Source organism: Metarhizium acridum, assembly GCF_019434415.1.
Source record: "Metarhizium acridum strain ARSEF 324 chromosome Unknown scaffold_320, whole genome shotgun sequence".
Classification (NCBI taxonomy): domain Eukaryota; kingdom Fungi; phylum Ascomycota; class Sordariomycetes; order Hypocreales; family Clavicipitaceae; genus Metarhizium; species Metarhizium acridum.
Window position 1 is genome coordinate 1,158,000 of NW_027094027.1, and position 22,811 is coordinate 1,180,810.

Here is a 22,811-nt window from a genome sequence, read left to right on the forward strand (position 1 = left end):
CGTACGGAGGACAGGTCCTTGGCGGGGAGGCGAGTAGGCACTTGGAGTACAGCCGCGTCTAAGTAAGCTACCACCACATGTCAACTGTCAAGAAAGCTAGAGGTGTCTACGTCGTAATACGTTAATAGGACCTACCAGGTACTCCGTAGTGTATGTGTATTGACTTAACATGGAAGTGTATCAGTGCCGGCCTAACCAGACCAGATCTGACAGGTCAAGACCAGAACCAGTCCGTCTGCGGATGCGCGACGGCCAACCACTTGACGGCAACGGCAGTCCTTGAAGTACTTCAATGTTGCGCGGTCAAGTCAATCTATCATGGTCAACTGCTCTGGTCCGTTCGGGTTAATTACAGCACATCGCATGGCACTTGGACCCCAGCCTGCCGTTCCGACCCCCCCCCCCCCCCCCCCCCCCCCCCTTTTTTTTAAAAAAAACGCCCCCCTCCTTCTCCATTCATTCACGCCCAGCCTTGAGCAGTCAGCATCAGCATCGACGTTGTCCCTAACATTCGATGTTGAAACCTCCCACCACTCGCGACATCCTGCCAGCCCTACACTAGATATCCATCTTTCTTCTCTTCTCTGCCACCAGACAGTCCCAAACTCTCGACCTGTCCACACCAAAGCGCTGGCGCATGTGTATTCTCCTTACGATACACGCCCCCCCCGCTGCTTCTTCTGCTACGTTTTACCAGACTATTCTTCGGCTCCACGGGCCTCAACTGCCACCCGGGCTGCCATCGCTCTTCTTGTGCCTAGTCTTATCTTGACCTGTGGTTTGGAACAGGCACCCTGAACAACATCGCGCAAACAACAATCGGCCACACCATCCAGCATCCAACATCAAGTCCGAAAGTCTCACGCCCCTCTCGCTCTTCCCTCATCTCCCACCGCCGAATCTCCCTCACCCGACAGCCGTCTGAAACAAGGCTGCAGTTGAAGACCGACTCGCACCACTTTCGCGCGGCCGACTTTTTGATAGGGTGTCTTGCCCCAGTACTTCTACACATTGCATCACTTGCACTTGTTGTAGTGCTGCACAGCCCCTCGGTACCCCCTTGGCTGCCAGAAGGCTGCCTTGGGGAAGTCTGCCTCGCGATTATACACAATACGACTCCAACAAGATGGATCAACAGGCCCACAACGGCCATTCGTCCTCGACAGCCGGCCATGACGAGGAACGACAACCTCGTATAAACCAAACGGGTCCCTCGCCCTCGGCAACCGGTCTGGGTGGCCCGGACGACTCATCCGTCGGCTTGGGTCTCGATCTCGATACTCAACCGCAGCAACAACGGTCAAGCTTAACATTTGCCGGAACCTCAGACCAGGGGTTCGACTCATTTGGCTCGAATACTGACTTCGTCGGCTCGCAAGAGGCTTCGTCTCAGCAAACGTTCAGCCAAGCGACCGTCTCTGATCCGACTGTATTCGATCCTGGTACCAGTTTCGGTCATCAGCCGACCTCCAGTCCAGGTGCCGACGGCACATTGTCCTTTGATACCCAGTCGCAACCAACAACGGCATACCTGTCTCCAAACCTCAACGACGGAGACTTTTCTCTCTTCCCTTCGAGCAGCCAGGGTGACCAGTTCAACGCCCCGCTCTTTGAGCAGTCAAGTCTCAACCCGAATGATATTAATAGCATGGCCTCTCCTCAATCCCATCACACACCTACCCCTCCAAATCTTTTCCAGCCAGATAGTCTCCAACCTGGTTCGGCTCACCAGTCACCCTCCTTCAGCCAGCATCACCAATTCTCTTCCCCGCAAAGCAGTCACTCAAGGAACGCTTCTCTCGGTCCCGAAGCTGCCCTGCTACCGAACCAGATTGGTGACTGGACCCAGCAACCTCAGTTTCAGGGTCATCGCCGCAGTCCCTCCGAATACTCGGACGTTTCGTCTGTCTCGCCGTCTCCGAATCTAGTCAGTGCAGACTCGTTTGATGACCATTCAGGCCACTCTCCTTTACAGAGAGCCTCGGACGGCAGTCTGTATCAGGACGTTTTGAACATTGAGTCCTTTAGCATTGGCGACAGCACTCAACACGGCAGAAGCCCTTCTCATAGCCCAGCTATAAGTCCTAGAATCAATCCTCAGCAGATGCCCGAGATGCATCAACCGGTATTTGTTCTGGCACCTCCGAGTGGTGGCTTTGGCGGCACTATGGGCTACCCTAGTATGCATCCTACATCATTTCCTTCACTGGCTTCGCAGGAACGAGGTGATATCTCTCACATGGCTCCTCCAGCCATCAATATCGATTTCGCGCCAAACAATGCAAAGCAAGGTCCTTACGAATCTGTGAAGTCTCACATTGACCAGGACTCTTTGACGCCGCCATCCGATAGAGGTATGTGCTTTAAACAGCCTAACGATGCGTCCGCATTCACGAATTCAGTTCAACAAGTCTAACCTCACTGCTCCAGGTCGACCCAAGTCACGGCCTCGTTCTGTCACGGATCCTTTCCATCCCGGCGGTGTTGCCTTGGGCCGGCCTCAAAACTCTGCTAGCCTTTCGCCAACTCCTCATCTCTCAGCTCGGTCCGAGTCTTCCCGCTCCCTATCACCCCTAGAAAGACAATCTGCCTCATCATCCTCCCGTAGACGCCAGTCTACGTCTTCCGTCCCTAATAACGTCATCGCCTTGCGCTTGGCGGATCCTGAGTACCAGAATAGCCCAGAATCAGGCTCTACGAAACGCGTGCAAAAACACCCTGCTACATTCCAATGTACACTATGTCCAAAGAGATTTACACGAGCGTACAACCTGCGATCTCATTTGCGAACTCATACCGATGAACGTCCCTTTGTATGCACGGTTTGTGGGAAAGCATTTGCCCGCCAGCACGACCGGAAGAGACACGAGAGCCTTCATTCCGGAGAAAAGAAATTCATTTGTAAAGGAGATTTGAAAGGCAGTGGCCAGTGGGGCTGTGGCAGACGCTTTGCCCGCGCTGACGCTCTTGGCCGTCATTTCCGTTCTGAAGCTGGCCGTATTTGTATTAAGCCGCTACTTGATGAGGAGATGAATGAACGACAAAGACAGTGGCAAGAACAACGCTTGCAGCAAAATATGGCCCAGAACATGGCCCCACAGATGACATTAGACCCAGCCACGGGCTATCCCATGGATGCTAGTGGAAACTACAGTCTGCCCGCGGCTTTGTTGCAGCAGTATCCTGCTTTAGCCCAGATGAATTGGTCTGCTCCTGACGCGGGTGGTGCAATGGAGGACGATCTTAGCGGACGGTCGTCTTTTGATGCCAGCGACTACGATGAGACTGAAGAGACGGGCTATATTAGCGGACCTGGAACAACATACGGAGAGGGTGGCATGGGCCAAAATTTTGGAGAAATGGGCTACCCTAGCGATTTTGGTGGCCGCTGAACCCGGGCCATGATTTTGGTGCTGGAGGGAATGGCAGTATATGTGCAGAAAGAAGATAATGCTTTGATTTTCTAAGTTGTGATTGGAGCGGTTCCTTTCTATGTAGTTGGTTCGCTTGGATTATATTCTTGGAGGAACTGGACTGAGACGCGCACGGGCACCAAGGCATCGGATCAAATTGCCTTTGAAAGGATGCTTGGGATTTTGATGGATCTTGATGATTCTCAATTTGCGGGTGGGGCATTCAAGTACGCCTTTAGGCTGGTCCCCTTTGCAGGCTTTTTTTGACCACAGAGGGCTTACCGGTTTCGTTTTGAATTTGACTTTGGTTTTTAAGGTACAAGAACAGCGGATAGACATGCCACGAGTATTAGATACCAAGCTTCGAATGCATCGAACCCAAATCTACGATATTTCATTCATATCACGCATACCTTTTGCCCTATCCTTGGAAGCTTCTCAAAAGACTTGTGAAAATCCATCGCATGAACAGCGGCCCGAACCGAGGCTAAACACTCAGATCCCCGCAAAGGAATATCATGGCAGTGATGACGGAATCCGTCGGGTTTATTTCTACGCTGCCCGAGGTCGCTCTAATTTCAGACACAGGGGCACGATATCAGGCGAGTTGCATGCGCCCAGTGCGACATGATTCTCGCCCCTCCTACTTGTTGAGCACCCCAGGAGTATATGGAGCGAGAGACTGGCCGAAAGGTCGAAACCATAAAGTTAGTGATTGTCGAATGTTAAGGACAAGGTTATGCAGCAAACTGATTAGACGCATCGTAGAAGGAAACGAGGGATGGGCAGAACCAATAACCGACTGTGGTCAGAGGAGAAAGGCCACCATGTGATGGGAGGAAAAGTGACGCAAAGTTTTGCACAAATACAAGTGATAGATCCACTGGTAGAATGGTTCCTCATCAATCCGCGTTGGTTCGACCAGGTCTATAACTGCCTCACCCATGTTGCCATCTAAAGAGCCTGCCAAAGGGTCCCTTCACATATCAGCCCCCTGGAGAGTTTCCTGTCACTGGATAGGATGACAGAAGCGGAGAGCTTGAAGTATCGAAATCTCCGCAAAAGTGATAATCTTCTCCTACAACCCCTTGTCACGGCGCCATCTCCCGGCGCTTTTCATGAATCATGTAGCACGCCGGTTGCGTGTCTCCAAAAGGAATACATGATGCGATCTATCCCACAAATCTGAGAGAAACAAACAACCGCAAAGTATCCCCACAAACATAGAAGCATCTGTCATTGTTCTGGATTGATGATACCTTTGACTGTGGGCACATCATAGAATCTTCAGAAATCCTCAATAGCTGACGACTCCCCATGTAGTGTTTCATGCTGACTAGGACCGTTGCACGTAGGCGTAGCTTTGTGACCCCAGTGCATCAGTATATATGTACACAATTCTGCCTTGCCATTTCACCTGGATAGGGCTTGCTGATCCTAAAGAGAGCTGGGAGGAAGCCAGCAGAGGGTGTGTGGGATACCACCGTTCGTATGGTGACCGACTTTGTGGGTGCACAGGCCCAGAAAGTGGAAAGGCGGATAGGAGGAAACGGAAGGCGGGTAGCGCGTAGCGCGTAGCAAGTTGTCTAATATAGTCTCACGTGCTAGAAAATGAGTATTTTGTAAGTTGTGACGGTGGCTTTGGGTCATAGCGGTGTTTGAGGCAGAGTAAGCCATCAGGGGTGTTTCTGACGAGCCCGGCGACACCCAGCCGGAGATGCCCGGCGGAAAGGAGAAACTTTGAGTCTTTTCCGCACATACTTCATGATACAACCAAGCTAACAGTGCTCGTATACGGAAGTGTACGGGCACCGATGCTTTGTGGTTTCAGGCCGCGGCTCTCTCAGTTGTGGTGTGGGAATCGTTGGGCTTGTGTTCCATTCTTGGTAACCTCCGTGGTTGGGCCTGACAGTAAGTACGTATTGTGATAAGATTTATCTGAGAGAAGCCAAGTTACATGCGTCTTGCGAGTATATCGGCGTACATAGTAACATGAGCTTTTCAGTCTTCTGGGAGATACTTGTGGAGCTTGGGTACTACCTAGTAGGCAGGCTTCTGTAGAAACTACCTTATCTTGATTGAAACCTGGGAAGCATAGATAGTGCCTCGGATAGGAGTGCTTATTCGATTCTAAAATAATGTCATCTCAGAAATGGTACGTAGTGGAGCAGAATACGAATTACCCTAGAGAATTAATGGCTTGTGGAATGAGAGAATCCGCATATTATTATAAAACTAGAATCTGCAGAGCTAGAGGTGAGCAGATCCCACGCCTTCCCATTTCTTCTTCTGCATTTTGAGAATTCGACCACTACCGCAGTTAAAAGACTTGGACGAGGCTACATAACCTGGAGTGCGCTCTCAGTGCTCACCTCGGCGGCAGAATATTGTCGCGGTCTCGGACTTGTTCTTTGCAAACTTGTAGGGATTCACTGGAAACTAGGGCGCTTAATTTACTATTCAAAAGCGTGGAATCCCACGAAAGCTGAGTTTTTTCTGGTCCGAGTCCTCGCCACCGTAGTAGGGGGCAACTACTCCAAAGGCTCCTACACCAGCTGATAGCGGACTCTTCGGAAGCAATCCCAAAGACGCAGGTATCCAAGTTTGCCAATGAGAAAGATATCAACAAGAGAGATGCCGTTCTATTCACCGGGCTATGCTTGTACCATTCTGCTCACGCTGTCTAGCATTGAGCTAAAGGATGAGTCGATGGAACACGCTACTTGAATGCCAAATGCTCCTGGATGCCCCATCATCCGTCATGGTTTACTTGCACCCACGTGGAAGATTAAGAAGTTGAAGAAATGTCAAGAAATGACCATGGCAACCTGTGGTTCAAGCCTTTTTCCACGGCTCGGACCCTCCCTGGCTACTACGTCTTATATATGCATCCCTGGAAAGGACGAGCTTGTATAAAAGCCATCAAAGCGGACACAAACAAATCGCTTAATTTCTCGCAAAAAGTATATTATACGCTAGCGAAGTACTTTCGATGGCATGTCTTTGCATACAGGTGCTCCGGTCGGTTTCCTTCCCGTCATGACGTTGACCAACGCTCCCGCCCGCAACGTCGTATGGGTGTGCAGATACTTGTGTCTTCTCACGTTGAAGATGAACCACAGGGCGACCTCAACTGACATGCAACTGAGGTGTCTACTTCTAGGGAGACAATATTGTTGCACATCAGATTTAGTCACTGAAAAGTCCGGATACACCTATAAGTTGGAGCTGGGGACGTCGAGCTCAGTGCTGCTGGGTTCGATAAGCTATTGCAGCTCTATTGGATAGGCGCCGTGCGATAAAAGACTCGCAAATACACTCTATTCGTGGATTATAACCTGTATCGATATTTCGATTTGGAAAGACCATTGATTGGGGGGCATGATCATCCATTGGGATCTGCTGAATGGGACAAAGATAAAATAGTTAGTATCTTGGAGCCTGCAAGCAAGGCTGTGTCCAATTTAGTGAGTGGCAGACAGAGTTCGTTCTCTTACTCTGACTACAACTCGGTCAAGGGCTGCTACTGATACGGGAGTTTACATGATGCTAAAATAGTATACAGCCAGTGATCGGTTTACAGATGTGATACGATTGCAGGATTCAATTCGACCTCACTATATCTGGGGAATGTTGCATACTTGGAAACTAGATACGTGATGTGCTGTGTGCCTGAAGCATTACTTTTTTGCTCTGTCCGTTTGTTGGAATGCTTGGGTGTAAAGAGACACGTCGGGGCACATCAATCTGTGACGTCCAAACTCTACAGTGTCACACCGGAATGTACAGTATCAACTATGCCGGAGCTGAAAAGAACTAGTCAAAGCCCGCAAGTTACCGCTTATCATCTGGTCATGCTCTCCAAAGCTTAGGGTTGTACTCATCCAACACAGTCACTCCGTCGATGGAAATTGAAGGCACGTGCAGAGTATCTGTCGACCAAGACTCACCTTCATGACGCCGCAGCAATGAGCTGGGGGCTGGGTTTAGGTTCCCACATCAGGTACAAATGTGAATGCCATCTACGAAAGAATTTATAGCCTCATGACACGACATTTTGCCCCCGCATATTGTATGCAGCTTCGATCCATCTCTGCGGACTCGGTGAGTCCTACGAATACTGTCGGTAAGCAGGGCGGTATAAAGTCTGAAGCCTCTGTCTAATACTAATCTGAAGTGGCGGGCTTATATAACACCATGATGGCCAGGAATAATTGTACAGAGGGGCAGGGGTAGTGCTCGTCGTTTGCCCGCCTTCGGTAGATATAAGCAGTTGGTGTCGACTTTTACCAATATAGAAGCCGATTCAGTGATGGGCAACGGAGCCGGAGCCATCTCATGATTAATGGAGTTTGTCTGGGCATCTTGCATGCTTTGTATCTAGTTCCTGAGGGTCAGCGCATGCACGCCATTGCGAACAGTTACACGAGCACATCATCGAGGTAACCGACGTGCATTCGTGGTCAGCCCAGAAAATGTCAGGGCTTGTTTTGCTGTTCCACGTTTGACGTACGGAGTAAACCCCCCGTGGAGTCACGGAGGCCAATATTGCGTTGGATGACAAGACCAGGCATGACATCTGCTGCATGTGTTGTCGATGCCCAGCATATTGCCGAGAATGGGGAGAGGATCCCGAGATATTGTATGTTTACATGTTGGGTCTTACCGCTGGATAGAAAGCGATCTCGGATACAGGGGGTACCACCAGACAATGACACATTAGTCAAGTACCGGTTCGTGTTCCAGATAAATTGGACGATTGAAGATGCGTGCGTGTCAACGGGTCAAGTTGGTTCAGCACGATGTGGGACCAGAAGGCGAATATCCGGACCTTGGGTCAGAAGCCCGTAGAAGAGGACAGCTAAGCAGCAATGTCAGGAATAATTAAATGCTCTGCTTGCCGCTCCATTCTGCAGTTTTCCCGGGTTAAATTCAGGGCATGGCATGAAAGAAACCTTGGCGAGTTGAAGTGCATGGCAATCGAGGCGGTGAGCAGTTTGGCGATGCCATTTTGAGCACAAACACCCGCAAAAGCTGGACCCGGGTTCCACACAGGTGCACGCGTGCTTAGTATTGGGTACAGGGCTGCAGCTGGTTGGCTCGAGTGGCAGCTGGGCAGATGTTCTTGTGCTCGTCTCCAGAACGTGGCTCTTCCTGTTGTCCCGCCCAAATGGTCAGCCCCACATTAACGTGGTTTTTTTGTTGCACTAGTTCCCGATGGCTGACGGCCCGCCATACTCAGAAAAGCGGACAGAAAGCAGATCAAGAAGAGCATGGTATGCACATACGTAGAAGCAGGCGGATGTGCTAGTCCGTTGCCTGAAGTAGATGGATATACATGCTCAAGCGTGACTGCGGTGCATGGCTGCCTAGTGGTGCATGTATCAGAACCTCAACAGACCGACAGGACGATCCGTTCATCCATCTTGACCCGTTCAGGATTGATTTAGTTACTCCGTACAATGGCGATTGATATGCCAGGCTCCAAGCTTTAGAACTGTGGAAGGCGGCTTGGGCGGCCAGATTACCAGACTCACACCCGCCAGCAAGTGCCAGCGCTCATCCAGCTGCAAGGGCCTGGCAAGCTTGAATCGCGCATTCATGTCTGGTCTGGTGGGACTAAAAGGACAGACGCCTAGCATTATGAAATGGCCGAGAAATTCTGCCCTTCAAGTCTTGCGCCAGAGCGGCATTCGGCAAACGACAATTAGAGCCGAGATAAGGGCTAGGCGGGGGTATTTACACAATTACGATACACAAATCAAATACATTCCATCATATGGTGTTTTTCCCCCTCTGTTTCCAATCGAGGGGCCAAGGAAGCCAGTGTCTCAGGACGCGAAACTCGAAATAGCCTCACCAAAATATTGCGGTGCAGAGGAAAAAAAAAAGAGAACCGCAGACTGCGAGACCTGAACTGGGGGCGTCATCGTCATCAAGCATGATTGGGAGGGTGAAAGGGAGATAGAATCCTCCTGGCCCCAGATGTCCTCAATTTTCAGTGCGCCTCTAACATGTCCCGAGTGGATGCCTTCTCAGCTGCCGTCCTTTCGGGCGACATTGTGTGGCATACATATGTCATGCTCGGCATCCTCGACTTCAGGAGACGGTACGAGCTGAGTTCAGGTTGGCCAATGGGTTTCACGCTGCGCAAGTCCCTGTTTGAGGATGGTGGCATGCAAGATGACCATCCATCCATATCTCGAAGAATTGATGGATATCTGTATGATAGGCGGATAACAATCGATAAGCTGCCTGTACTCTTGCCCGTACGGGCTGCAAGAGTCACAAGACTTCTCATCACGCAGTCCCATGCCAGAAGAAGGGGGACTGTCCAGCGGGTAAGGATGCATGACCGGATCGCAATGTGGTCAAGATTGTGAGCGTTTCAATCTTGCTTGCTCAGAGGCTTCCGATATGCGCCAGCCGACGCGGTCTGGTGACGGTAAGGCCCAACCCCACGCTAACACCTCCTGCTCCCTGCCTGTGTGCCCCACCAACCCACACCCAGCCATCTTTTCCGCCAGACAACCAAACAATGAGCGCCATTGACACCAAAAATTGGGCAAACCGGCTGGTGCATGACCAAGTAATGATGTACGTCCTTTAACTAGTTCATTCATCACAACGCTCGACTTGCAGCTGCGCGCCATGATTGTCGCGATATTAAGCGAGACGTTGTCTTTGAGATAGGCGCATGATGAGGGACGGCTGTAGGGAAAAAACTTTTTGCATCATGTTTGGGCTGTCTACGAAATGTACGTACTCCATAAGCTTATCGACATGACTTAACTTTGCATTCGAGTGGTCCCTCTTTGCCTCACCTCGCCTCATCAACACATCTTGCATCCTGCAGAAAGGGGGCCATCTGCATACATACTGTACCCTGCACACACACACACTCTCTCTCTCTCTCTCTCGCCCACTCACTCGTGCTGAAAGTTTGTGGCGCATCTGCGTTTTATCCTATCCAGGTCCAGCCTTCTAAGGGCTGGTTGTGCAGAGAGCGACCTGCGCCTTGCGTCCTGCCTTGTCTGTCGTCTTGAGTCTTGTGTGTCATTCAGCAGCTTGTTCCGTCCGTGTTGAAATCTGGTTTTAATTTAATTACTACACCCTCACCCTCACGCATTCGTGACGACGGAATCCGTTGGCGTCCCCTTTGGCGCCCTGTTTGGTGCAACATTGGCCTCGGTCGGTCGATCTGAGCCACAAGACCCCGGCTTCATTGGTTCCTCTTGCGCATCACCCGTCACCCGTCACCCATCACCGCTCCTCTCCAGGGTTGCCGTGCATGCGTGCTACGAGGCCCTTTTTCTAAATTTGATTATCTTGATTTCATCTTTTACTTTTCATTCCCTTCCCCCTTATTACTCTCCACCGAATCGACCAAGACTTTCGTCCCGTTGTCGTTCCGTCTCCCTCGCAATCGTAGAAAGGCGGGATCAGCATATGAGTTTCGTCGTTGAGAGGCGGCTAGTAGAGAGGCGTTCTAAAGCTCCGCTCTGGTCTGGTCCGTCTCTCCCTCACCACGACAGAACCTCGCATTCCTCCCGTGTCAGTCTGACGTCCGAGATAATTTCGAGCGCAAGTTGGACCGCATACGACTACCTACATCTACTCCGCACGGCGCACAAAGGACCCCCTCACACCCGGGCAATTTCGAAAAGCCAACCGAGCCAGCCCTCTGGTGCCACAAGGCAAATATTGTGTCGAGCAGATTGGGAGCCTGCCATCGGATAAACTCCCGTGGCCCTGGTCAAGTGTTATCTTATCCATAACCCAATTATTAGCCTCCAGGTCCCTTGCCCCGAGTTACCTCATAGGACCCTGAGCGTTTGCCGACTTTTTCCCCTTCTCTTTACCCTTTTTTCTCCCCCCCTCTGTACCTGCTCTTGAGTTTAAGCAAGCATTTGTTTGAAGCTTGCTTTGCGGAAATCTTAACACACCATCTCCTTAGGTATCAATTCGAACCCCAATTGCAGCCTCGTAACGGCAAAACGATACCGGCTTAGAACAGAGTCATACTTCCTCGTATGCCCTTGGCACAGCCATCAACGACAAGGATCAGCAGACTGCCGAGCCCATCATTTTGCAACTCTCAGAAGGAACAGCTTCCATGATTCTGTCGTCGATTTGCATCTTTGAAGGCTTCAACTTGCACAATGGCTGCGGCCGAAGTTTTGGCGTTCACAGAAAGCTGGAGAGGAAGCGGACAAGGCTGGTTCGGGACAGCAGAGACTTTGAGGACTGGCTGGGATAAGAGGTCATTGCAGATTCAATTGACGCGTATTTCCGTTGCATGGATCAACAGTAGGAGCTCTCATTTGGTATGGCTTGGCTCCGCCGAATTGTTACCCTACGACACTGGGTTTGGCTCTACCACTTTTGGCTGTCCACAGACTTCAAATTCATCACGACCTCCGGGCAGTAGGCCACTCTTGGTACCAGCCTTTTGGTCTGGGCGGTCTAATAGGCTGCCAAATGATACTCCACCTCCCGATTCTTCATTTGGTGTATGCGATCCTACCGACACATGCTGCTTTGCTCGCCAACGCAACCCGTCCTGCGTGAATCATCTTCTTTTACAGAAACCAGGCGAAGATGCAGAGAAGTCGCACAGGTCTGAAAATGATCTATTCTCGGATCCGGTCCTGGGCATCACCGTGGACTTCGACTCCCGTCACGGCATAATCGAGGCTAAAAAGAAGAAGAACTCCGCTGCCCAGAGAGCCGCGGCAGCTGCAAAGGCGTCTGACGATAAGAATGGTGGTGATAAAAACGGGGACGGCGAGGAAAATAACAACGGTGGTGGAGATCAAGGCGCTGGGGATTCCGGGAGTGGCAGCGCTGGCGGTGCCGGTGATGGCTCTGGGGGCGGTAATGGAGACGAGGACAAAGACAAGGACAAGGACAAGGACGGGTCTGGCAATGCGAAGGAGGACGACCCTTGGGATGACTTCATGCCAGCCAAATCCAAGAAGAAAAAAGGCAAGAAGGGTGCCGATGCGGAAGCAGAAGCGGCACCACCGGTGGTTCCCACCACAGACTTCGGAGGAGACGCCTTCCACGAAATCAAACTCGGCGACGATTCTGGAGGCAAATTGGACATGAACTTTGGTTCTACTGATACAAAAGACAATTTCGGGGCATGGGGTACAAAATGGAACACGGGCGGCAGTGGTGGCGGCAGTGGCAGTAATTGGGATTGGTCTGCAACAGGCGGTGTCGACGGCGGAGCTGGGACTGATTCCAAAAAGGACGAGCTTGACTCTAATCCATGGAATAGCAAAGGCACAAAAGCGAAGAATGGCAAAACGACGTTTTCGTTTGGATCCATGGATAAACCCGAAACCGAAATGGAAGAGCAAGGTTCCGCTGGACCCAAAGAAGACGACTTCGGGTTCACAACTGCCGTCTCTGGCAAAAAAGGCAAGAAGAAGAAGGGAGCCAGCATCTGGGGCGCAGATACATGTTGAAGATTCGAAGGACACAGTTGTCGAGAACACAGATGCCGGTACAGCAGCGGATCCCTGGGGCTGGACGTCAACCAAGAAGAAGGGGAAGAAGGAAGAGCCTGAGCCGGAACCGGAACCGGAACCGGAACCAGAACAAAATATCCCTCCGCCACCAGTTGATGATTGGATGGCCTCTGCTTCGAAAAGCAAGAAGAAGAAGAAGGGAGCCGTCGCTGTTGAAGAGCCAGTTGAACCACCCAAATCAGACCCTGAACCCCCTAAGGAGGAGGCTGATGATATATGGGACACTTGGGGTACTGGAAAGAAGGATAAGAAGAAGAAGAGTGAGGAACCACCAGCTCCACCACCTGAGCCGGAACCTGCGCCTGCCGACGACTTCTGGGGCGCCGTGACCACAAAAAAGAGCAAGAAGAAGGGTAAAGCAGCCGCCGAACCAGAGCCGGAGCCGGAGCCTGTACCCGAACCCGAGCCTGTACCTGAACCCGAGCCTGTGAAGAAGGATGAAGATAGCTGGGGTATCGCGACGACCAAGTCTGGCAAAAAGGATAAGAAGAAGAAGAAAGCATCCTTGTGGGATGATCCCGAGCCAGTTGCTGCGGCAGCCGTGCCTGAGCCCCCTCCAGAAGAGCCTCCGAAAGAGAAGAAGGAAGAGGCTGACGATATCTGGGGCATGGCTAGCAACTCGAAGAAGAAGAAAAAGAAGAACAAGGATCTAGACCCAGAACCTGAACCAGAGCCCGAACCTGAACCTGAACCCCAACCTATACCTGAACCCGAGCCAGAGAAAAAGGAACCAGAAGATATTTGGGGCACAGTCTCTTCGTCAAAGAAGGACAAGAAGAAAAAAAAAAGGGGGGCGGTCGAGGAGGTCGTTGTACCTGAACCAGAACCAGAACCAGAACCAGAGCCAGAGCCAGAGCCAGAGCCGGAGCCAGAAAAGAAATCAGATGATGATTTTTGGGCCGGCCTTTCGAAAAAGGAACAGAAAAAGAAGAAGAAGGGTGCTGTTGAGGAGACCAAGGAGGAGGTAGCTCCCGTAGAGCCAGAACAATCCGTTGACGATGGATGGGGCTCTTGGGGTGCGAGTTCCAAAAAAGACAAGAAGAAGGAAGGCCTCAAAGAAGAGCCCACGAAAGACGACGTCTGGGGCTTTGGAAGTAGCTCTAAGAAAGACAAGAAGAAGAAGGGTGCCTCTGATTTGATTGAACTGGACGACCCGGATAAAACGGCCTCCAACGAAGAACCCCCCAAAGATACTGTGGAAGCTACTGGCGACGATGATTTCTTTAACTCTTGGGGAACTGGCAAGAAAGACAAGAAGAAGAAAGGATCCGATGAAGCATCCTTAAAACCCGACAGCATCGAGGAGCCCGTTGACAACATTTGGGGCGCTGTCACTAAAAAGGACAAGAAAAAGAAGGACAAGACGAAAGACGACCCCGTGGAAGTAAAGGAAGACACAACTGGTGAGACAGTCCAACCCGATGCAGTAGAGGAGATCAAGGACAGCAAGGTTGATGATGACGGCGACTGGGCCTGGTCATCATCTACTAGAAAGAAATCAAAATCAAGCAAGGATACCTTCGCTGATCCACCCCCTCCCGCGCCCCCCCCCCCCCCCCCCCTTCTATGGACCTTACTGAACCAGAAGATCGAACAGGACAAGCCGATGCCGATCCGTGGGATGACCTGACTACGTCTAAATCGAAGTCTAAATCCAAAGATAAGGAAGCAGAGAAGGAAAAAGGAAAGTTGAAGACAGAAAAGGAGCCGAAGCTGAGCGAGAAGGAACTAAAGAAACTCGAGAAGGAAAAGAAGAAGGCCGAGAAAGCTGAAAACGAACGACTTGAGCAAGAAGCTAAGGAAGCTGCCGAACGAGAAGCTGAAGAACTTGCTGCTAGGGAGGCGGAAGAAAAGGCAAGACTCGAAGAGGAAGAAAACGCCCGAATTGCTGCAGAAGAAGCTGCAAAAGAAGCTGCAATTGTCCAAGAGGAGGAAGAGCTTGCGGCTCTAGAGGAAAAGAAAGCAAAGAAGGGCAAGCTAAATAAGAAGGACACAGAAAAGTACAATCGCTTGAAAGAGAGTGTTGATAAGCGAGCAGACGGAAAGGCTGCTCAGGAGGCGGACGAACAGGCAGCACGGGCGGCAGAGGAGCAAGCTGCAAAGGAGGCAGAGGAGCAAGCTGCAAAGGAGGCAGAGGAACAAGCTGCAAAAGAGGCTGAAGAACAAGCTGCACGAGAGGCGGAGAAAGCCGCTCGAGAAGCCGAGGAAGCTGCCAAGAAGTCTTCTAAGAAGAGCTCCAAGTCGAAGGACAAGGAGAAGGACAAGGAGAAGGACAAGAAAAAGGACAAGAAATCGTCCAAAGAGAAAGAGCCAGAGAAGGCACCGGAGCCAGAGCCAGAGCCAGAGCCAGACGTCGTGCCTGAACCGGTACCTGAGCCGGAACCCGAGCCGGAACCCGAGTTGAAACCAGAGGAAGTAGAAGAGCTGCTGGCTCCGAAGGTAACAAATGATGCATTCAGTTTTTGGGGGTTAGGCGGGTCCAAGAAATCGAAGAAAGGTTCGTGGTCAATGTGGCGCCCCCAGCTTTCCCAAATCCCTTCCCCCAATCTCTTCCCCCAATATCTCGGAACGTGCCGAAATTAGGTTCATTGCTTACTCATCTCTTAGTTCTGGAAGATGCCGTCAATGACAAGGACACGACTCCATTACCGCAGGCGGCTGAGGCTGTCTCAAAGGGGGTCTCGTCACGAAAAGCTGTTGGGGGAAAGATTGCAGACAAGCTGAAGACTTTCGAGGCTGCACCGGAAGAGCCCCTGGCAGACCCTATCCCTCCTCCTCCACGCGCGCCACCAACTCCCCCGAAAGAAGAGAAGAAGAGCTCCAAGTCCAAGAAGAAATCCAAGGAGATAGAAGAGGCTGAACACGAGAGTTCGTCTTCAAAGAGGAGCCATAAGTCTTCTGAATTACCCGGAAGCTTCCCAGCTGACGATGATGAAGATGACATAGTTGCAATCGTTGACATGCCACCAAAAGACAAGCCAAAGAAGAGCAAGAAGAGCAAGACAAAGGACGAAGCGCTACCTCCGCCGCCGCCTGTCCCAATGCCTCCGCCTGTTCCTGATGCTCCGTTGACCCCTCCCCCTGAACCGAAATCATCCAAAAGAGACCGACCCAAAATCAGTGGCGACGGTGCTTCGTGGGCAAAGTGGAGCACGGCGCCAGCGACAACGCGAAAGGAGGAAAGAAGAGAAGATAGAAAGACATCTTCGTCTTCGAAGTCAAAGTCTGACAAACCATCTAAGCGTTCTTCTGACAAAACCTCATCCAAGGACTCCGGCTCGGACAAGGCAGATCGTGCAGAGAAGTTAGACAAAGCAGCTAGTAAGGTCCGTACGTCTGCCATGTTCAGCACGCCACCTATCTCGAGATCTATGTCCACTCGAGATAAAGAGAGGCGTGGAAGCACCAGCGGAAAGTCATCCTCACGCAGGCATTCCGTGGACGTCCATGATCTGGCTTCGCCCCCGCCAGAGAATTTACCTGAGATGTCGTCAAAGGCTGCAAAGGTCTTGGGCATTGACAAGTCAAGCGGCAAGAAGAAGTCTCGAAGACGCCCTGAAGGCGAGGATTTCGTAATGGCGGGAGCTCTTGACGCTGATCCCGGTGCGGCAAAGCGCGACAAGCGCCGATCCAGGAGATTGCCGGAAGACGACGTCGTCATGGTTGACTCCGGTATCCCGTCAGACGGGCCATGGAAGCGCGGCGCGTCAGCATCCAAGAAGTCAGGATTTGCCGGTCTCTTTGGTGGATTAATGACTCCGAAATCGGCGAGGTTGAATGCCAACGCCGAGGCTGAAGCAACAACGGGCGAAACAGACCGCGACACTCGTAGCTCAGCCCGAAAGTCGCGACGTAGTGAGCGAGAACAAAACGACAAAGCAAGTGATGAATTCCGGCGCGAAAGACGGCGAAGACGTGAAGAAGACACCGAGGTTCGTAAAGGCGACGACAAAGAAGCCAGAAGAGCTGAACGTCGTGCCGCACGCCGTGAAGCAGAGGAGCAGCGTGCCCAGGAAGAGCGAGAGGCCGAGAGGACTGAGCGGCGCCGTTTGCGCAAAGAAAGGGAAGCCGCTGCCCTCGCTGCGGAGAGAGATGCCAACGAGGCACGCCGGAGTTCTAAACAAGAACGCCGCCGCTCTCAACGCATTGATGTAACAGCGGAAGACGACCCTGAGCATCAACGCAGACGAGAACGACGTGCCGCCCGGGCCGCTGCAGAAGGTCTCGATGGCCACAGGAGGAAGAGCAGTCGACGACGCGCTGAACCCTCTGGTGACGAGCAGATATATCCGCACAAGGACCGCAGCCGAGAGAGCAAGAAAGGCACAGCCTGGCCACACTCTGGGACGTCCTCCTGGGTTAAGGACCACTCGGACGCGCCGCCACCACCCGAGGACGGCGACCCAACCGATGAAGACAAAGTCCGACGTGAAGCCCGGCGAGCTCGGCATAGGGCCAAAATGGGTGACATGACGGCAGATGAGATAGATGACCAGCGTCGACGTCGCGCAAGGCGTGAAGGAAGAGAACGAGAAAGACGTGTTGCCGGCTCAGAAGGCAGTGACGAGCGGCAAGAGAGCAGAAGAAACTCGGTTTTAGTTGACCCTGCTCCTCGAACAAGCTGGTGGAGGAAGTTGACTGGATAGAACTTTGGGCTGCAAAGCGTTTGTTTCTGAGCAAGCAAGCACCGTTTTGATTGTTTCTTTATTTTATTTCATTTCTTCTTCCCCCGTTGGCCGATTATCGGAAGAGGAGATTACCAAGTGCCTACGTCCACAACTGAAAAGTCATGTTGGTTGCATGTGTGAGTAGCAAGCTCACTCGCATCGTTCAGAGGTTGATCCCAGCAGGATCTGGGATTTTAAGCCACCCATCTTGATGGAATACATGGCTACGGTTTCTTGGTTGCTGGGAGCATTTTCACATGATACCCGCCTTGGTAAGAGACGGAATTGTCACAGGCAAGATGTCGATTGTAATAATGGCAGCACGGCAACTTACATAATAGTCTGCCGTGTCAGTCATGTACAGTTCCGCAGACTACAGCCGCTTTAGTCTGAGTTTGATGTTTGGTTAACAGCTTGCGTCCCCACGATACATATACCCCCGACAGTGATTTTTGCGAAGAACGCAGATATCAAAACAGATGGCAGATTTATAGAAATAAAAACCACGAGGTTTCTCTCACGAATGATGCGTAGTATGTACCTGCATTCCCGAGGCCTATGTGCATGGTTTCTAGGAATGTAGGTGCCATTCTTTTGGTGAGAGGATGGCATGTTCAGTTGACCAAGCCGCAGTGATGCTTCGTTGATACGAGCTGATTAGGTAAGTCCCTGTAAGGTGAGTACGGAGTACCCAGGTACCGACTGGGATTGGTAACTACCCTCGCGTCCCACTTGATATCTACAGCCATGCCAAGAGCTAGAGCTGACTGCTGTCGTGTCGCCTCAGTACGGAGTACGAAGTAGTAAACTACTCACCTACCAACATACGCCCGCTGAATATGCCACTCACTCCGTACCCCTCGACCTGACCCAGTACAATGCATGCGGCCAGTGACGTATCAAAGAACAAAACCCGGCCCAGCTTCGACCGCAGGTCACAGCCCAGTCTCTTCACGCCTCTCCCGTAGTCCTTGGTGACAGGGCTGGACGTGCGCATCGCATCGCAAAACGACAAGAGCCTTGCCATGGCTGTCTCAGGAAAGCAGACAAGATGGGGCTCGTTCCTTTCTCAGGCCGTTGCAGGAGTTGAATCGAGGCTGGATAACATCTTGGCTGATCCTGATGAGGCCCGGGCCCAAGACGCATCTGCTACTTCTGCCGCCTCTCCTGCCGGCTCTGCATCTGTCGAGCCGACAACTACAAAACAGCAACAGTCTTCAAAACAGTTAGCACCTGCTAAGCCAAGTCCCAGTGAGTTTGACTACTGCCGGGGAAGCATACTCTGGCATCTGTACCTGAGCTGATTAGTCCCGTGCCAGGCAACTCACGGTCTTCCTCTACCAACCGTACCAATGATCGATTACAAGCAAGATTGGCTCAGGCCATGTCTGGCAAGGGGACATCCAGCCGTCCTGCGAGCAGAGGTGCGGCGTCTCCTCGAAGTTCAGTCGACCAAGGTAGCCGACCTTCCATAGAGCGACGATCGACGGATGTGCGAATTGAAACAAAGGCAGAGGATGGCGCGGCCATTTTTGAATCTACTGCAGAAGTACCACCGTCAGTCGCTGAATCGTCAGAGTGTGCATCAGAAACGGCTGGGCCCGCTTTCACCGAACCATCCGTTGTTAACCAAAATGAAGCTCTTAATAATAAGGACTCGCGATCCAACGAAGACTTGTCGCAGCTTTCTGGGCAACTGGAACCTGCCGAAGATAGCACCCCAATTCCGACGGCATCTGCATCATCCGATAGCGCAGAACTTGCAAGGCAATTAGAAGAGTCCAAAGTTAGACACCAAGAGGAGATTCAGGAATACATCGAAAGAATTGATTCAATTCAATCCAAGCTCCAATACCTGTCAAAATCCGCCGCAGATGCTGCCAAAACATCGGCATTATCGGCACCAGCAGGTAGCAATGAACGGAAACTCGCTGAAAAGGATGAAAAGATTGCTTTGCTCATGGAAGAAGGGCAGAAGCTGTCAACGAATGAGCACAAACTTAGAACTACAATCAAGAAACTGCGTGCTCAGATAGGAGAGACTGATAAGAAAGTGGAGGAGTTGAAAAAAACCCGAGACAAAGCGTTGTCGGATGCAGAGACTCTCCGTGCTCGCCTAAACGGTCCCGAAGAGACTGAGAAGCGTAGGGAGGAGGCTAAACGTGCTACTGCTGCACTGCAAAAGGAGGTCGATGCACTGAAGAAGGACAATGCAAAGAAAGACGATGCTTACCGGCGACTGGAGCAAGAATTGAAAAATAAAACAGAACAGGCCGAATACACACAGCGAGAAGCCATGAACAAGGCACTGGCCACAGAACGCCAAAAGCAAAAAATTCTGGAAGAAACCAACTCGAACCTTCGTGCCGAAAAGGATGCAGCCGTGGAGAGGGCTCGTCAGGAACAGATCGAATGGCGTGAAAAGCTCGACCGTGCTGTCGAGCGCGGCCGTAAAACCGAAGACGAGCTTAAGCTCGAGCTGCAATCAATGGAAGGCAAGTTGGAAGCCATGAGAACGGCGGCAGAAGAAGCGTCGTCAGGCTCTGGGGGAGAGGCCCAGGTAAAAATCTTCAGACAAATCGAGACTCTTCAATCTCAATATGCATCTGCCAGAGAAAATTGGCAGGGCATTGAGGCATCCCTTCTTGCCAAAGCGGCAAACTTGGAAAAGGAGAGAGATGAGGCACAACGTCGAGAATCAGAAATGAGAAAGAAAGCAAGGGATGCCGTAAGTTTAACATACAACATGCCGCATACACAAATTTGTTCATACTGACATCCCAAAAAGGCTGTCCGATCAAGACATCTCGAGGAGGAGCTACAAGATGTACAACCGTCTCTCACTACAGTTCGCCAGGAATTAAAAGCATGCCGCGACGAGTTGACGACACTGCAGGTTTTGTACAAAGATTCACAAGCTTCCCTGGAAGAAACCCGAAGGGAGCTAGAAAAGGCCAGACAGAATATTGTTGAGAGAGAAGACCCTGTCGAAGCAGAACGACGCCAATGGGTAGATGAGGTTGCGGGAGCAACGTCCAAGGGTCAACAAAGCCAACCTGACTCGCCACTTCTCTCAGCCCCGAGAACCTACAGCTCCGATATGATGGGCCTCGGCATCCTGGGTAAATCGCGTAGATCTCAGGCGCCTGGCAGTATACCAGATAGCATAGCAGAGACCAAGTCACCCATCAGACGTCTGTCGGGCCAGCCATCTCTCCGAATTAAGGAGTCATCATATGCTGGATCTGTCCTGCTGCCTACGCCATTCTCGCCTTTCGAGCCGTCAAGCGAACCCCCACAACTCCCATCACCTCCTGCTGCTGAGCGAGAAAACGGAGTGTCTGACACAATCCCTTCCTCGCCTCGTCAGGTGGCACAGGATATGGTCTCCGTGTCAACAGTGGCTGCAGGGCCCTCAGTTCAGTTAGTTGAGAGAATGAGTGCTGCCATCCGAAGACTAGAGGCAGAGAAGGTCACAGCAAAGGAAGAAATGGCGAGGGTTTGCGGTCAGAGAGATGAGGCCAGAGCAGACATGGTCAGTCTCATGAAGGAGTTAGAGGAGACAAAAGCCGTCGCGGCCAAGGTATCACAGCTTGAAGATGAAGTATCGCAAATCGACTCAAGATATCAGACAACACTGGAGATGCTTGGTGAAAAAAGCGAACTTGTGGAAGAGCTAAGGGCTGATGTTGAGGATGTTAAGGCTATGTACCGTGAACTTGTTGAGCGAACGGTGAAATGATGCGTCAAACTTTAGCAAAAAGAGGGAGGCCTCGGCTTTTCCCTCTGCGGGATCAGGATAGATTCCTCTACCTACTTATTCACAGTGTCTGCGGACCTAGGTCGACCCCTTCTCGCTCGGCGGCTCGCACAATGTAGCGGCGAACCTGTGAGGGTGGCGTCAACAAATCATGGGACTTCTGGGTAGAACTGTTAATGTGCGTATATATATGCATACCTCTTTGTCCGGTGCCAAATCCAGAGCCAATACATCATCTGTGTTCTTCAATGTGAAATCAGCACCTTCTTTGAGCAAGGCAATGGCGACATCGCCTATGAGACTAATCAGCACCGGGTTAAGTATGTACGCCAGCACAGGAATGTGCAACTACCATGTCCCTCCGCGATAGCGTGATGCAGGGGGGTATATCCTTCATTATCTGTAGGATTCAGTGGGCTTTTATTCTTGAGCAGTAGCGAAACCATAGGTACGGAACCGACTGCCGCCGCTCGGTGGATGGGATACTGCCCGCGTCGGTCACGGAAGCGAGTTGAAGCAGGCGGCTTCGACTCTAGCAGTAGACGAGCCACGTCCATATTTTTCTTGGATGCGACGAAGTGAAGAGCGGTCTGGGATTTTATTAGCATATCTATTTGTGAAACAGCTTTGCCGTTATGTTGTTACTGTACCTGTCCGTTGGAATCTAACTCGCGTCGTCAGTTTCAATCGCTTTAATATGGTCACATATATACGTATTAATATGGCTTACTTTTCTCGTTAACTTCTGCGCCCTTTTGAATCAAAACTCTGAGCACCGCCTCGCTGTCGGCAACGCTGGCAGAGATCATGAGAGGGGTCCAGCCGCTATCATCCTGTGTGTTCAGGTTTTAGGAAGGAGAAAGCTCCCAAGGACACATAAAAAAGGTCATTTCACAACTCACTTGCACATCGGGATCGAAGCTCGCTTGATTAGCTAGCAATGTGACGATTTCCAGGTTGTTTGATGAAGCTGCCCAGTGGATGGGGTACCGACCATCGTCATCTTTCTTCTTCGATAACTTCGGGTCCGTCTATGTACCTCAACGTGTTAGACCAGACTCGTATTTACTGCAAGGACGGATCAAGGAGTGGACACTTTATAGGTTTACAGCATCTTTTCTTACTTTGAGTAACCCTTCTGCCTTGAGAACTAGTTTTTGTCTTGTAAGCTGGGGTGAAGCTGCATGACACGAATGCGAGCCGGCCACATACCATTTCCTTCCCTTGCGGCAGTATGAAGAGGAAATTTGTCGTTTTCTTCATTCATATTGTTTCACCTAGAATCAAATTTCGGATGATGTAATGCATAAATCAAAATCAGATTAGAATGACGCAACTTGACATCGGCTGGACAACGATACGACCTGTGATGCAAGTTCACCAGCTGCTGAAGGCATCTCCCGCCGCCGTCTGCTGGCATTGTGGCGGCTGT

The 22,811-nt window shown here is 51.3% G+C and overlaps 5 protein-coding genes across 6 annotated transcripts; 4 read left to right on the forward strand and 1 right to left on the reverse strand.

Moving 5' to 3' along the window:
- Positions 1-447: 447 nt before the first annotated feature.
- Positions 448-4,406, forward strand: J3458_014608 (uncharacterized protein). Its single transcript, XM_007812749.2, has 3 exons — positions 448-2,354; positions 2,431-4,120; positions 4,182-4,406. Exons 1-2 carry the CDS (start codon positions 1,127-1,129, stop codon positions 3,390-3,392), a joined length of 2,190 nt encoding a protein of 729 aa, XP_007810940.2. The 5' UTR covers positions 448-1,126; the 3' UTR covers positions 3,393-4,120; positions 4,182-4,406.
- A 4,608-nt stretch (positions 4,407-9,014) lies between these two features.
- J3458_014609 (uncharacterized protein) lies at positions 9,015-9,329 on the forward strand (the record flags this gene model as incomplete). The annotated part of the gene is made up of 1 exon (XM_066120656.1): positions 9,015-9,329. The coding sequence occupies one exon, from the start codon at positions 9,015-9,017 to the stop codon at positions 9,327-9,329; it is 315 nt and encodes a 104-aa protein (XP_065974492.1).
- Positions 9,330-10,550: 1,221 nt separating this feature from the next.
- On the forward strand, positions 10,551-18,269 carry J3458_014610 (uncharacterized protein). The gene is made up of 3 exons (XM_066120657.1): positions 10,551-14,355; positions 14,550-15,449; positions 15,560-18,269. Exons 1-3 carry the CDS (start codon positions 12,720-12,722, stop codon positions 17,596-17,598), a joined length of 4,575 nt encoding a protein of 1,524 aa, XP_065974493.1. The 5' UTR covers positions 10,551-12,719; the 3' UTR covers positions 17,599-18,269.
- A 375-nt stretch (positions 18,270-18,644) lies between these two features.
- J3458_014611 (uncharacterized protein) lies at positions 18,645-21,361 on the forward strand (the record flags this gene model as incomplete). The annotated part of the gene is made up of 3 exons (XM_007812751.2): positions 18,645-18,870; positions 18,939-20,347; positions 20,408-21,361. The coding sequence occupies 3 exons, from the start codon at positions 18,645-18,647 to the stop codon at positions 21,359-21,361; spliced, it is 2,589 nt and encodes an 862-aa protein (XP_007810942.2).
- NAS6 (putative ankyrin-repeat protein) lies at positions 21,214-22,806 on the reverse strand. Of its 2 annotated transcripts, XM_066120658.1 has the most exons (7): positions 22,592-22,806; positions 22,504-22,529; positions 22,282-22,410; positions 22,110-22,212; positions 22,030-22,043; positions 21,578-21,969; positions 21,214-21,506 (listed from the first exon to the last, which is right to left on the reverse strand). In XM_066120658.1, the coding sequence occupies exons 1-6, from the start codon at positions 22,644-22,646 to the stop codon at positions 21,685-21,687; spliced, it is 612 nt and encodes a 203-aa protein (XP_065974494.1). In that variant the 5' UTR covers positions 22,647-22,806; the 3' UTR covers positions 21,214-21,506; positions 21,578-21,684. The 2 variants fall into 2 exon arrangements, with proteins under 2 accessions (XP_065974494.1, XP_065974495.1); XM_066120659.1 differs by lacking the exons at positions 22,030-22,043; positions 22,110-22,212 and having other exon boundaries at positions 21,578-21,672; positions 21,732-21,969; positions 22,592-22,741.
- Between the last annotated feature and the right edge of the window lie 5 nt (positions 22,807-22,811).

Coding starts and splice junctions, on each gene's coding strand:
- J3458_014608 (XM_007812749.2), top strand. CDS start 1,127: ATGGATCAACAGGCCCACAACGGCCATTCGTCCTCGACAGCCGGCCAT. Junction 2,355..2,430: donor GACGCCGCCATCCGATAGAG/GTATGTGCTTTA, acceptor TCACTGCTCCAG/GTCGACCCAAGTCACGGCCT.
- J3458_014610 (XM_066120657.1), top strand. CDS start 12,720: ATGGCAAAACGACGTTTTCGTTTGGATCCATGGATAAACCCGAAACCG. Junction 14,356..14,549: donor AGTAAAGGAAGACACAACTG/GTGAGACAGTCC, acceptor AAGATCGAACAG/GACAAGCCGATGCCGATCCG. Junction 15,450..15,559: donor GTCCAAGAAATCGAAGAAAG/GTTCGTGGTCAA, acceptor CTCATCTCTTAG/TTCTGGAAGATGCCGTCAAT.
- NAS6 (XM_066120658.1), bottom strand. CDS start 22,646: ATGAATGAAGAAAACGACAAATTTCCTCTTCATACTGCCGCAAGGGAA. Junction 22,530..22,591: donor TGCCGCAAGGGAAGGAAATG/GTATGTGGCCGG, acceptor GACAAAAACTAG/TTCTCAAGGCAGAAGGGTTA. Junction 22,213..22,281: donor GCTTCGATCCCGATGTGCAA/GTGAGTTGTGAA, acceptor CTGAACACACAG/GATGATAGCGGCTGGACCCC.